The 12659-nt window shown below is 51.5% G+C and overlaps 3 protein-coding genes across 3 annotated transcripts; 1 reads left to right on the forward strand and 2 right to left on the reverse strand.

Annotated features, from left to right (window-relative positions):
* Window positions 1-345: 345 nt before the first annotated feature.
* On the reverse strand, window positions 346-3086 carry LOC112913606 (lymphocyte antigen 6G6e-like). The gene is made up of 3 exons (XM_025990451.2): window positions 2767-3086; window positions 1792-1923; window positions 346-1668 (listed from the first exon to the last, which is right to left on the reverse strand). Exons 1-3 carry the CDS (start codon window positions 2816-2818, stop codon window positions 1442-1444), a joined length of 411 nt encoding a protein of 136 aa, XP_025846236.1. The 5' UTR covers window positions 2819-3086; the 3' UTR covers window positions 346-1441.
* Window positions 3087-4531: 1445 nt separating this feature from the next.
* LY6G6D (lymphocyte antigen 6 family member G6D) lies at window positions 4532-7590 on the forward strand. Its single transcript, XM_072748644.1, has 3 exons — window positions 4532-4586; window positions 4669-4815; window positions 7367-7590. The coding sequence occupies exons 1-3, from the start codon at window positions 4532-4534 to the stop codon at window positions 7588-7590; spliced, it is 426 nt and encodes a 141-aa protein (XP_072604745.1).
* An 843-nt stretch (window positions 7591-8433) lies between these two features.
* On the reverse strand, window positions 8434-11769 carry LY6G6C (lymphocyte antigen 6 family member G6C). The gene is made up of 3 exons (XM_025990651.2): window positions 11649-11769; window positions 9603-9713; window positions 8434-9121 (listed from the first exon to the last, which is right to left on the reverse strand). The coding sequence occupies exons 1-3, from the start codon at window positions 11698-11700 to the stop codon at window positions 8907-8909; spliced, it is 378 nt and encodes a 125-aa protein (XP_025846436.1). The 5' UTR covers window positions 11701-11769; the 3' UTR covers window positions 8434-8906.
* Between the last annotated feature and the right edge of the window lie 890 nt (window positions 11770-12659).

The raw sequence follows: 12659 nt of genomic DNA on the forward strand, positions 1-12659 counted from the left end.
TGTGAGAGGCGGCTCTGAGCAACCTTGGGATTTGGGGGGATGGATGGGGTGGATGGCAGGGAGGGAAGAGAAGTAGAAGTGGGCAAAGAGGAGACAGAAGAACCCGGAGACTTGAGCAATTGTGGAGACTCAGTCTTGGAGACACCAAAGGACAAACCAATGGGAAGGGACCCGAAGTAGAGAAAGAGATGGGCAGAGCTAGACAACAGAAGCACTGCTGGATGCTGGATGGCTGAGAATGGAGAGAAGACTCGGGTGTCTCTAAATTAAGCCCAACCCCCCACCCTTGCCCCCCCCCCATCCCCACATCCCTCCCTGCCTAGTCTCATTCCCACAGAGAAGAAATTGAGGGAGAACAAGCACCTTTAATCAGACCTCAGACTTCCTCTCATGGACAGGGAGGGCACTGAGTCAGGATGGGGGTGGCTGTGCTCAGTCCTCACCCTTGAGCCAGCATCCTTATCCTAACACTTCGGGTGGTATCCGGAGCAGCGAGAGGCTTATCAACATCCTGACATCCTGGGAGCCCCAAGAATCACATGCTATCTCCCTGGGTAGAGGGAGTGTCCACAGGGTGGGTGGATTCCCCCCTGGGGTGTGTGCTGGGCTGTCTTAGAACCATGGACAAGTCTGGGCTGGTCAAGCGGGGGAGGGCACTGATGCTCCTAACTGCTCCATTCCCTGGTCTCAGGCAGGAAGGAGCTGGCTTCCCCACCACACCCTAACAAGCAACTCCACCAGACACCTTTTGTGTGCCTGCTCAAGCTTGGGCCTCACTGGAGAAAAGCTTTCTCGGAAGTGTCACCAAAAGCCTTCGTGCTACAATGGCTTAAACTAAGCTATTAGCAAGAAGGGGGACTCGATGACACAGACAGAGGATGAGGTGGGCCAGCAGCCCAACCCAACCCACCAAACAGCTCTAGTCTGCTTTTAGAGAACACACACACACACATACACACACAGTGCAGTGTCCTGGACTCCTAGATATCACCTTTTTACTGTTCATAGTTTATTGTTCACAGTTCCCCCAAGAACCTCCTTCCCAAGTTCCTGATCTGCCAAATCAATCTTGCCTAGTAAGACTGTCCTCCTTACCATATCTGGTGCCCCATCAATCCCCTTGCCTGAAACCCCAGCTCCATCAACACACCCGCCTTGCCCAAGACCTGGAGCTGAGATAGGGCATCAGCAGTGGGCATCTAGAAAAGATAAAAGACCTAGAACAGCTGTTCTTTATGAGGCAGAACTCTGGGCAGGTGCCTACAGGGGCTTAGAGCAGTGCCCGCAGGAACCAGGCCTCCGGAGGGTGTGTGGGAAGGTGTTAGGCCAGGGATCTGAGGTCTCTACAGAATCAGGTTCTTGGTTCTCAGATGCAAGTGTCTCCACGGGTGGTGATGATGGGGCCAGAGTTCTCCGTTGAAGGCTGCAGTTAGGCTTGAAGCTAGTGGAGGAGGCGGCCTCCCCAGGTGAAGCTGGTGGCGAGGAGGAGGAGCAGGGTAGTGAGGAGGGTTTTGGGGAGCCGCTGCAGCGTGGTGGCTGTGTTGCACAGGTCCTGCTCACAGCAGTGGTGTCGCAGAGTGTAGGAGCGCGACCAGTAGGTAGCGTGGCCTTGCAGAGGGCACTGGGCCCTTGGGAGGCAGCCTTTCCGTTCAATGATCTCATTCTGCTCTGTGGGATAAAGAGAATGCTAAGGCCTGGGCAGGAAGGAGGCAAGGGCTGTGGGGCAGCAGGAAAAACAGAATAAATGGATGGAGATGGGCCTGGAGAAGGGCCATTGGACCAGAGTCCTACCTGAGGTGCCAATACTGATGCCACAAGCTTCATCTTCCTGACACTCGGTGGGAACAGGGTAGCAGGGTTTGGCAAAGCTGCAGGTGTAACAGCGGAGCCGACCCCGGGTTGGGGGCGGGGGTGTGGTGAGACCTGTGGGGTCAGCAGAGATCAGGTGAGGTAAATGGGCTGCTGCGCTGAGAGGCTCCAGCCCTGGTACAGGATGGGGAGTCATGCAGAGAAGTGACACACAAAGTGGGGAGAAGGAAGTGGAAAGAAAGGAAGGGAGGGGGCAGACAGAAGTAGAAAAAGAGACGCAGGGAACGGAGGGGAAACAATGCAGGAAAAGAAAAAGACCCAGAGGCAAAGTGATCCAGAGGTTGTGAGAAATGCACAGATGGGACAGAAGCCATAAGACTCAGAGAGTGACACAGAAAGCCAGACAGGGGAAGGCGGGGTGGCAGTGAGGAAATTAAGCAGATGGTGCCACAGACAGAAGAGCAAATAAGAATTGACACTGACCACGGGGACCCCGGAGAAGCAAGATGTGAGACAAGGAACAGGGGCAATAGAGGACAGAGGCCTGTCATTATGCTACCAAGAAGAGAGAGAGTTATTCTCAAATGCCTTTGAAAAGAAACTTCTGGAGGTGCCCAGGTGGCTCAGTCCTTGAAGCGTCCACCTTCAGCTCAGGTCACAATCTCTGGGTGCAGCCCCAGTCCCTGCTCAGTGGGGAGCCTGCTGTTCCTGCTCGTCCCCACTCATGCCCTCTGTTGCTATCTCTGGCTCTCTCTCTCTCTCTCAAATAAATAAATAAAATTTAAAAAGAAAAGAAAAGAAAAAAGGAAAAGAAAAGAAAGAAAAGAAAAGAAAAGAAAAAAGTAACTTCTGATTCCACTTTCTCCTGGCCTGAGGCCATTCCCAGGAGCTCTCCTCTCAAAAGCCCAACTCTCCTCTCTGCATCTTCCCCACCTCTGCACACCGGCCCACCCTTACCCAGCGCCCCACAGAGGAAGAGGAGGCCCAGGAAGATGCTGGCAGTGCCCATGGCTGGCCCCAGGACTCAGGCGTCTGGAAGAATGGGATCTGCACCCCGAGATCCCGAGAGCTGGAGCATCTGAGCGAGTCAGGGAGGGACGAGTAAACAAACACACCTAGGGAGTTAATCTGGGGGGTGGAACCGGGACCAGATCCACCAGCCTGACGCAGCAGGGGCCCAGGGCCACCACTCCTGCGCCCCACATCTCTCACACCCTCCCCGCCCCCCCCCCCCCCCCCCCCCCCCCGCCCCCCGCCCCGCTTGAGTCGACTTGAGCCTCGGGTCTTCTCTGTTCTGTGCTTGTCACTTGCAGCTGCGTCTGCCGCTCTGGGTTCTGTCTGTCACCTTCCCCCGCACTCTTCTGCACCTCCCCTTGTCTCAAGCTGTTCTCTGCTCTGGCAGCTCAGCATCCTGTCTTTGTTTGCTCCATCTTTCTCCTCTCTGTGCTTTGGAGTCTCTCAAGGTCACCCTCCTAGAACTGGTCCAGCGCAGCATTTGAACATGGAATCAACAATCCCCTCTCCCACCCGCCCCTCCACCCAAAGCTCAGCTGCGTGAGCGGGACCCCACCCAGCTTCACATCCCTTTGATCCCTCCAAGCCTCAACTTTTGTACCCCATAATTATCTCTCCCAGATTTACTACTGTGGAGGAAGGAATTAATCACGGGTGGGGCCAGAGGGACAGATGCGTTTCCACTTGGGTGGGTGGGGGCGGTCAGAAAGACTAGGAAGGAATGCAGGGAAAAGATTTAGGAAGTGATAGAGATTCTGGAAAATTGGGGTTTAAGACATTGAGGAGGAGAGCCTGATCTGGAGAATCAGAGCAGGGGTGTACCAGGGGTTAAATAGGAGAGCGAGGAGACAAATATCCTTTTTTTTTTTTTTTTAAATCTCAGGACCTCTTTACACTCATAAAAATCACTGAAGACTGGGATCCTGGGTGGTGCAGCGGTTTAGTGCCTGCCTTTGGCCCAGGGTGTGATCCTGGAGACCCGGGATCGAGTCCCACGTCGGGCTCCTGGTGAATGGAGCCTGCTTCTCCCTCTGCCTATGTCTCTGCCTCTCTCTCACCGTGTGCCTATCATAAATAAAAAAAGAAAAAATGACTGAAGACCCAAAAGAGTTTTTCTTTGTGTGAGTTAATATAGGCATTTACTATAGTATTTACTAGATTTGAAATCCAAACAGAGGATTTTAAATTGGTTTATTTAAAAATAAAAATAATAAACCTATTACGTGTTAACAAAATATGGTTTGCGAAGTCATTTCTTTCCCCACAACACAGAAAAGGAGTATCGCTCTACACTTTGGGGAATTACATAAAAGTCAGGCTTAATAGAAGATGACTGGACTTTCACATCTGCTTCTTGGCTCAGTCTCTTGGGATATGTTGTTTTGGTTGAAGTACACAGAGAAAATCAACCGCGTATAGATATGTAGTTGGAAAAGGAAGACCAGGGAGGACCCTCTGAAAGCGTCTAGGGCCAGGAATTCTGGGTGACAGCTCTACAGCCGCTGCTGCGGACTTCAGAAAACACTGAAGGCTCTTAATCTCACAGGGCCCCTCCCTGTCCCCACTGGGGCCCAAGTGCCTGCTGGGGGAGATTCTTTCCTCCCTTTTTATTGCCCTATAAAGCCCAAGGCAAGGGGATATAAAGCTGGCAGTCAGGGCCAGGGGAGGGGGGCAGGAGAGAGAGATGATACTAAAGCAGGCAGACACAATGAACTCCCTACTCATGGGGGTCCTGCTCAGCACTCTGTTGGGGTCTACCCTGGGTAAGGAGGCAGCCAAGGCCTGTTGCCCTCTGCCAACTGGCTCCCTATCAGTCCAGGTCAAGCACCTCTTCTCTCCTGCCAGGAAACCACATGCGGTGCTATGAATGCAGAGGAGACCCCAGCAGCTCCTGCAAAGAAACAGTGGCCACCTGCGGGGAGGGGAAACGCTGTGGATTCCTGGAGCGCAAACCCCAACCAGGCCTGGGACAGAGCAAGCTGTCTAGAAACCGTGAGTCCTCAGTTTCTCCGTCTTCTCTTAGCCCTTCCCTGCCTCCAGCTTCTACTTCCATCTTTCTGGTGTCCAGAACCTTCCAGTCCCAGTCTGGCTCTGGACAGATGGTCCCACGGCAGAGTAGAGGAATCTGAGGCCTCTTCTGGCTCTGGCACTCTTAGCAGCCCATGGTCCTTGCACTCCCACCTCCTCCGCTTCACTCTCCAGGGTCTCATAAGGCCATTCACTCATAAGGGGTTGAAAAAGTTCTGTCCTTTGAAGGCAGGGACCAAAATATATTTTTTAAAAGATTTTATTTATTTATTCATGAAAGACAGAAAGAGAGAGGCAGAGACACAGGCAGAGGGAGAGGCAGGCTCCATGCAGGGAGCCCAATGTAGGACTCAATCCTGGATCTCCGGGATCACGCCCTGAGCCCGAGGCAGAGGCTCAACTGCTAAGCCCCCCGGGGAACCTGGGACCAAAATATTAAACCAAACTTGCATACATTAGCTAAGAACCAGTGTGTTGTGTGTGTGTGTGTGTATGTGTGTGTATGCATGCGTGATTCTGAAATAATTTCTGATTGACAGAAAAGTTGCAAAAATAGTAGAATTCCTGTATATCTTTCACCTCCCTTCCTCTAGCGTTAACATGTAATATAACCATAGTATGATCATCAGAATCAGAAAATAACACTGGTACAATACTACTAACGAGAGGTGCCTGGGTGGCTCAGTCGGTTAAGCATCCAACTCTTGATTTCGGCTCAGGTATGATCTCAGGGTTGTGAGAGCAAACTCTAAATGGAGTTCCGTGCTCAGCAGGGAGACTGCTTGAGGATTCTCTCCCTCTCCTTCTGCCCCTCCTCCTGCTCTCTCTTTCTTTCTCTCTCTCTCAAATATATAAATAAATATTTAAAAAAATACTACTAACTAATCTACAGACCTTATTCAGTTTAGCTAGCTGTTCTAATTATGTCTTTTTGTCTAGTCCTGTATCCAAACCAAATGAGAGTTCATCCACCCGATGTGCACAAGCCAATAAAAAACAACATCGGGCTTTTTTTTTTTTTAAGATTTTATTTATTTATTCATGACAGATAGAGAGAGAGGCAGAGACACAGGCAGAGGAAGAAGCAGGCTCCGTGCAGGGAGCCCGATGTGGGACTCGATCCCGGGTCTCCAGGATCACGTCCTGGACCGAAGGCGGTGCTAAACCACTGAGCCACCCGGGCTGCCCAACATCGGGCTTTTGCAGTAAAGAAAAGCTATTTCTTGGTGTGGTACCAACAAGGAAATAGGGAGCTAGTGCTCAAAACTCCCACCCCCACCACCTGACAGCTTGCAAGTGAGAGTTTTTGAGGGCAAAATTGGGGATAGTGGTCTTCTGAGCAGGTGGACACTATCGATTGGAGGCCCATAAGGTCATGCTAGCAGGTGTTCTGGTGCCACTGCGTCTGCTCCCCCAGAGGTCTTTTCCATCTCCAGAGACTTGGAATCTAAAGAAATGTCTTCATTCTTCATGTTAGAGATCTCATCAGGTACATCTTTTTTTTTTTAATTTTTATTTATTTATGATAGTCACACACACACACACACACAGAGGCAGAGACACAGGCAGAGGGAGAAGCAGGCTCCATGCACCGGGAACCCGCCGTGGGATTCGATCCCGGGTCTCCAGGATCGCGCCCTGGGCCAAAGGCAGGCGCCAAACCGCTGTGCCACCCAGGGATCCCTCATTAGGTACATCTAATGATTATCTCTTTAGGATAGTGCTGATTAATTACGTGTCCTGCAGGTTCCTTTGAGTGATAAGCAAGCATCCCTATTCGCTGAGCCTAGGCCTACATGTTCCTTGGCCCACCCGGCTGCACCTGTGCCTGCAGGTGATGGGACCTGTAGTGTTCCTTTTTCCACCTGAACTGACAAGAGGGACATCGGCTTCGGTCCAGGACCTAAACCAGGATCCCACAATTGCATTTTTTTTTATTTTTAAAAGATTTTATTTATTTATTCATGAGAGACACAGAGAGAAGGCAGAGACATAGGCAGAGGGAGAAGCAGTCTCCCTGTGAGGAACCCGATACAGGACTCGATCCTAGTACCCCGGGATCATGACCTGAGCCAAAGGCAGATGTTCAACCACTGAGCCACCCAGGTGTCCCCTGCAATTGCATTTAGGTCTCATGTCTTCTTAGTCTCCTCCAATCTGGGACAGTCCTGCATCTCTGTCTTCCATGACCTTGACATTTTTCAAGAGTCCCCTTAAGTTATTTTAGAGACCATCCCTCAATTTAGGTTTATCTAATATTTTCTCATAATTATATTACAGTCATGGAATTTTTTTTTTAACCAGAACACCACAAAAGGAGAGCTTGGTTCTTTTCAGTGCATTGAATCAGAGGGCTCATATTTTTTAAGTTAATCTTGGTCACTTGGTTTCATGGAGGTGGTTTTCTGAGGGGTGCAGAGAATCCATGTGGGCTCCTTGAAGTACATCTGCTCTGTCCTAGAAGGCAAGTCCTCCAGCCAAGAATCCAACACCCCAGTCTTGTTTTCTCTCTTAGCCTCGATAACCTTGATTCATCACTATCCAGCCTGCGTGGCAGCCCATCATTGCAATCAAGTGGAAACCGAGTTGGTGGGAGACGTGACTTACACAACCCACAGGGACTGCTGCGTCGGAGATCTGTGCAACAGTGCCATGGCAAGAATGGTGGCCCCACCACGATTTGTGGCTGCAGCAGCCACTGCCCTGGCCTGGCTCCTGCCAGCACTGTGGAGAGGCTAGTAGGCTGTGGGGAGGGTGGGCGGGAGGAGTAAGGGAACAAAGGAGATCTGAGGTGAGAAGACAAACACCCCTCTGTGAGCCATTAAAATCTGTCTGCCACTTTAGCACTGACTGGAAAGTGCCATCTCTCTTTTGTTGATGGGAGTATTGCAGGAGAATTATGGGGACACCCATGCTCTATTTACCAAGTATCCATGGACTTTGTTCCAATAGTGTTCTCCTTGACCAATGAAACCCCAAAGAACAATGGAGAATCTGCCCCAAGTGACTCCTGGATCCTACTGCTAGGGAAAATCTTCCTTAGCAGTGAAGACCACTGAGGGGAGTAGGTTCTGGGCTGAGTGGGGGTCACCAGGAATCAAAGAACCTTGTTGGGTCTGTTCCTCCTACTCGCATTTGCAATTCGGTTCCTGATGTGACCCTATAGGATTGGGAAAGGAAAGGAAAGCACTGAGATAGGCCGGTTGCTTGGTGCCCTGTTTAGCAACCTGGCCAAGAGAGGCCCTTGTCTCAAACATGAAGGACTGGGACTCAGCCCAAGCATATCCTTTCTGGGGGGGACCCTCAAGCCAGGCTGCACCTCCTTCTTGGCAGTACATCAGAGGTGTGGCCTAAATTTGGGATAAGGATTGTTGCTCCAAACACTGGGACCTGTGTGCCATCCCCAGACTCCCCAGACTCAGGAAGGAAGGATGGAGGCCTGAAAAACCCGTTTCTCTATTTGCCCCAACCCAGCCTCCCAGGGAAACTCCCTGGAGGATTCTTGGGGGTGGGCAGGAACCGAGAGTGTTATTTCCTGAGAGGGAGCTTCTGACAACAGGCCTTTTGACAATAAACACACAATTTATCAGACACAGACATTTATTACTCAAAATGGAAAGAGGTGAGCATGAGGATGAGGTACGTACGGGGACCAGGGTTTAGGGAATCAAACCCATACAGTGAGGTCATCGGGTCCTTCCTGGGAGCCTTTGCGGGGGACAGGACAGAAGCCCCATTTCAGGCCCAGATCCCCATCCCTCCCCTAGTCGGCATGGTGGAGTGTAGGAGGCAAAGCAAGGAGCTCTTCTGGCGACCAGTGGGAGATCTGGAATGGTCTGGAGGGATATGGGAAGGGATTCAGGAAAAGCTGAATGGAGTATGGAAGGTGGAAGGATGGGTGAGGAACCCACTGTTTAATTAAAGAAATGTGAAGAGCCTGGAGAAATGCTTTTCTGAGCAAAGGGAGTTAAGGAGAGACGAGTATGGGGAACCTGGGGACAGGGAGACTCGGCTAAGCTCAAGCTAGCCGAGAAGGGGCAGCCAGGGAGTGAGTCTTAGTGCAGCAGCCAGAGGCCAAGGCCAGCCAAAGAGGTGAGGAGGACAAGGGTCAGGGCCGGGGTGGGCCGAGGGGCTGGGCTATTGCAGTTGTCCTTGCTGCAACAGGTGGTATTATAGATCAGACCCAGCTTGTGGTTGGTTTGGTTGAAGGTCTCCCGACAAGGCTCTTCTGGTGTGCCACATCGAAGGTTGGAGAAAACCCACATCTTACCTGAGGGCAGGAGAGGGCCGTGGGGTCAGCTGGGACGGGTGCCCGCTGTGCCTGTGTCCACCTCTCCTCCTCAGGCACCCATCCAGGCTTCCTTTCCGACTTTGCCGGGGCCCTCCCCTCTTTATCTCTTCTCAGTAAGTCTGACTGTCTGCCTGCACTTCCTTCCCCACCCCCTCACCCCAGTCTTGGTCCTAGGACTCGCTGGCTGTGAGGCCTTGGACTTGTTACTGTCTCTTTCTGAGGCTGTATCCTCAGTATAACAAAAGCACGCACATTCACAGGGTTCTCGTGAGCATGAAGTGAAGCAATCCACATAAAGTCATAGAAAGGTGCCTGATACGTAAGAATCTTTGGCCAAATGTCATCATTGCTGTGACTGTCATCATTGCAGTGACCATCTCAGTCTGAGCCACAGTTGGGCCCCAGCCCTTGCCATAGTGTCCCACCAGCCCCCTCTCCCCACTACAGAGGAAGATGTTACCGAGGTACACATTTGTTGTCAGGCACTGTTGTCCCGGTTCCAGGCGACAGGACTGCCGGTCCACACAGCCCAGCACAGGGACTTTGTAGCAGGAGTGACAGCGAATGTCAGCTGGGAAGACACAAGTCAGGCTGAGGTGATGGGGAATCTGACTCACCTGGACACCAGCCAAGCTGGGGGGTAGGTGGACAAGAGCCAATCAAGTAGGTGTTCTGACTTGGTTGCTTTGCTGGTGACAGAGCAGGTAAGTGCAGCAGAAAAAGTGGAAGTAGGTGAGGGTGGAGTCATTACTCTGTGAATACCTACACCCTAAATATCATCTTTTACCCCACCCCATTTGGGGATGAGTCAAGAGGGACAGAGATACCAACAAAAACATGGGGCTAGGGATAGATGGAATGTGGGGATACTGTGGGCAAGGAAGGAGGTGCGGGAAAAGATAAAGGAATTCAGAAAATGTCACAGATGGAAACTTCAAATTAGAAGAAATACTACAAATAGAAATCATGGTTGTTGGGGTTCCTGGGTGGCTCAGTCTGATAAGCGTCTGCCTTTGGCTCAGGTCATGACCGCAGGGTCCTCAGGTCCCATTGAGCCCCATGTCGAGCCCCACATCGAGGAATGGATGTGCCCACTTGTGCTCTCTCAGATAAATAAAATATAAAAATATTTAATTTATTTATTCATGAGAGACACAGAGAGAGAGGCAGAGACACAGGCAGAGGGAGAAGCAGGCTCCATGCAGGGAGCCTGATGTGGGACTTGATCCCAGGACCCCGGGATGACGCCCTGAGCCGAAGGTAGATGTTCAACCACTGAGCCACCCAGGAGTCCCTAAATAAATAAAATCTTTTTTTTTTTATAGAACTGCCATATATTTATTTATTTATTTATTTTTAAATTTTTATTTATTTATGATAGTCACACAGAGAGAGAGAGAGAGAGAGAGGCAGAGACACAGGCAGAGGGAGAAGCAGGCTCCATGCACCGGGAGCCCGATGTAGGATTTGATCCCGGGTCTCCAGGATCGCGCCCTGGGCCAAAGGCAGGCGCCAAACCGCTGTGCCACCCAGGGATCCCTAAATAAATAAAATCTTTAAAAAACGATAAAATAAAAATCATTGTTGCAACATTGCATGAATGGCTTGGAACTTGAGGCAGGCAAGAAAGCCACCTGTGGCAGGCTTTAGCAATTTACTCTCATCACCTGGAACCACCATGATGTGGGAAGAGGAACCAGACCTGAGTGAGTGGGATCCTCTCACTCTGGCAACTCTCAGACAGAAAAGAATAACATCTGGGAAGCAGGTCATCAGATGCTGTGTGAGCACCTCACCAGAATGGAGACAGTGGATGCAGAAAGTGTTACCCTCCAAGTTCCCACCTCAGCTTATTCCAGGTTTGAGTGAGCAAAGTTTGGTGAAGGAGGGGTTCAGTCCAAGGGTAGAGCAACCTGGTGACTGTACCTCTGTGAAACAAATCCACTTCATCCTGGGGGCGGGCAGCCCTGGCATTCCCTCCCTAGAAGGCTGGGATATCTCCCTAGTTCCCCAGGAGGTTCTAGGAGATCACTGGGAACCTCTAGAAAGCTTGTGTCCCTGCAGATACCCGGGAAGAGCAGGGGTGAGCTAGTAAAGGCCACTGCTTGAAGGGCTGAGAATAGAATATGAAAGAGTAGGTGGGGAGGGTGGGGCGCACAAGAAGCTCCAGGCTGGATGCCTAGGTTTCTGAGAGAGCTCTGCTGAGCGCAGGTGGTGAGAGGAGAAAGCAGTAAGCTGGGCCCCAAAGAGTTTGGTAGTGGAGTGGGGGACAGGGGATCTGGAGCCCTGGCAGGTTAGAAGAGTGGATCTTGGAGGTGGGCAGAAGTGTGAGACATGAGTCCTCGAGAAATGGAGCCAGGACCGTGTCACAAGGAGGTCTGGTTCTGGAGGCACAGGAGAGCTGCCGCATTTGGGACTAGGGGTGCTTGGGATCCTGAGCAGTAGGCAATGGAGGGCAGTGGAGGGGGCAAGGTGCAGCAGTCCCTGGGGGCCCCCCAGTGCTCACCTGAGACCCAGCAGAGCAGAGCAGACAGGGTGAGCAGCAGAAGACCTTTCATGATGAGGGTCCCGAGAATGGTAGTGAGGGCAGCAGTGGACAGAGGTTTTCGGGCACCCAGCTCCCGCTCCCAGGCGGGCGTTGTGAGGCCTTTTTAGAATTTATAATCCCAATGGTCCCTCCCTTCCCTGCCCCTGGTGGCCCCTCCTTCCCCATTTACACAGAGATGACCAGGGATGGGGAGGGACTAAACTGAACTGGGTGAGGGAGTAGGGATAGGAGAGAGAGAGAGTGGAGGGTAGGTACACTCGCGGCCAACTCCATCTTGGTTCTTGGTTTCAGGCCAAGACACCCCTCCCAGTTCCCAGCTGACATCCCTGCTGGCCCAGTCCTCTGAAAAGGCATCATCAAGGCCCCTGTGATGTTACACTGGCTGTGGGCACAAGGCCTGCTGGACCCTGGGAAATGGACAATGGGGTGAAGCCCACACTAACTGCTAAGTTTGGGTCCCTGGGGGGCATTGGTAGGGGCTCCTGAGCAGAAACTTAGGATAGAAGAGGCCAACTTAATCTGTATTCAGCCCTGACATGGTCTTCCCAACTACTGCTCAGCCACAGAATGAAGGACAAAGGGTTTGTGATGTCACCAAGGGCTCCTGTGATATCACAACAGCAGAGGCATAGGCTGGAGCTGCCCACTGAAGCGCTGTCTCAGGCCCTTAGAAGGTTCTTAGAACTTGCCCTGGCTAAACTAAGGCCTGGCCTGGCCTGCTTTAGTTCAGTGAGGGCCAATGAAGTCCAGGGTGGGGCATATGCACCTGCTCCAGGGCGCTTCCCAAATCAAACCCTGCCAGTCTGGGTGGGGACACCATTGGCCAGGAGGGACAGCATGGGCATAGAGAGATGAAGTAGAAGCTAAAATAAGAATAGAAATTATAATGATCATAATAGTGATGAGCACTGAGTGAGTGCTCCTGTGTGTCAGCCATTGTTCTAGGCATTTTAGGTGTATTCCTTTTTT

The sequence above is a fragment of the Vulpes vulpes genome, chromosome 1, assembly GCF_048418805.1.
Source record: "Vulpes vulpes isolate BD-2025 chromosome 1, VulVul3, whole genome shotgun sequence".
Lineage (NCBI taxonomy): Eukaryota > Metazoa > Chordata > Mammalia > Carnivora > Canidae > Vulpes > Vulpes vulpes.

Bases quoted from the DNA above. Each gene is read 5' to 3' on its own strand.
- LOC112913606 (XM_025990451.2), bottom strand. From the start codon at position 2,818: ATGGGCACTGCCAGCATCTTCCTGGGCCTCCTCTTCCTCTGTGGGGCG. The intron at 1,924-2,766 runs GTAAGGGTGGGC...CTGACCCCACAG, and splicing joins CTTCCTCTGTGGGGCGCTGG to GTCTCACCACACCCCCGCCC. The intron at 1,669-1,791 runs GTAGGACTCTGG...TTTATCCCACAG, and splicing joins CATCAGTATTGGCACCTCAG to AGCAGAATGAGATCATTGAA.
- LY6G6D (XM_072748644.1), top strand. From the start codon at position 4,532: ATGAACTCCCTACTCATGGGGGTCCTGCTCAGCACTCTGTTGGGGTCT. The intron at 4,587-4,668 runs GTAAGGAGGCAG...CTCTCCTGCCAG, and splicing joins TCTGTTGGGGTCTACCCTGG to GAAACCACATGCGGTGCTAT. The intron at 4,816-7,366 runs GTGAGTCCTCAG...TTTCTCTCTTAG, and splicing joins GAGCAAGCTGTCTAGAAACC to CCTCGATAACCTTGATTCAT.
- LY6G6C (XM_025990651.2), bottom strand. From the start codon at position 11,700: ATGAAAGGTCTTCTGCTGCTCACCCTGTCTGCTCTGCTCTGCTGGGTC. The intron at 9,714-11,648 runs GTGAGCACTGGG...GTGTCTTCCCAG, and splicing joins TCTGCTCTGCTGGGTCTCAG to CTGACATTCGCTGTCACTCC. The intron at 9,122-9,602 runs GTAACATCTTCC...TCCTGCCCTCAG, and splicing joins GACAACAAATGTGTACCTCG to GTAAGATGTGGGTTTTCTCC.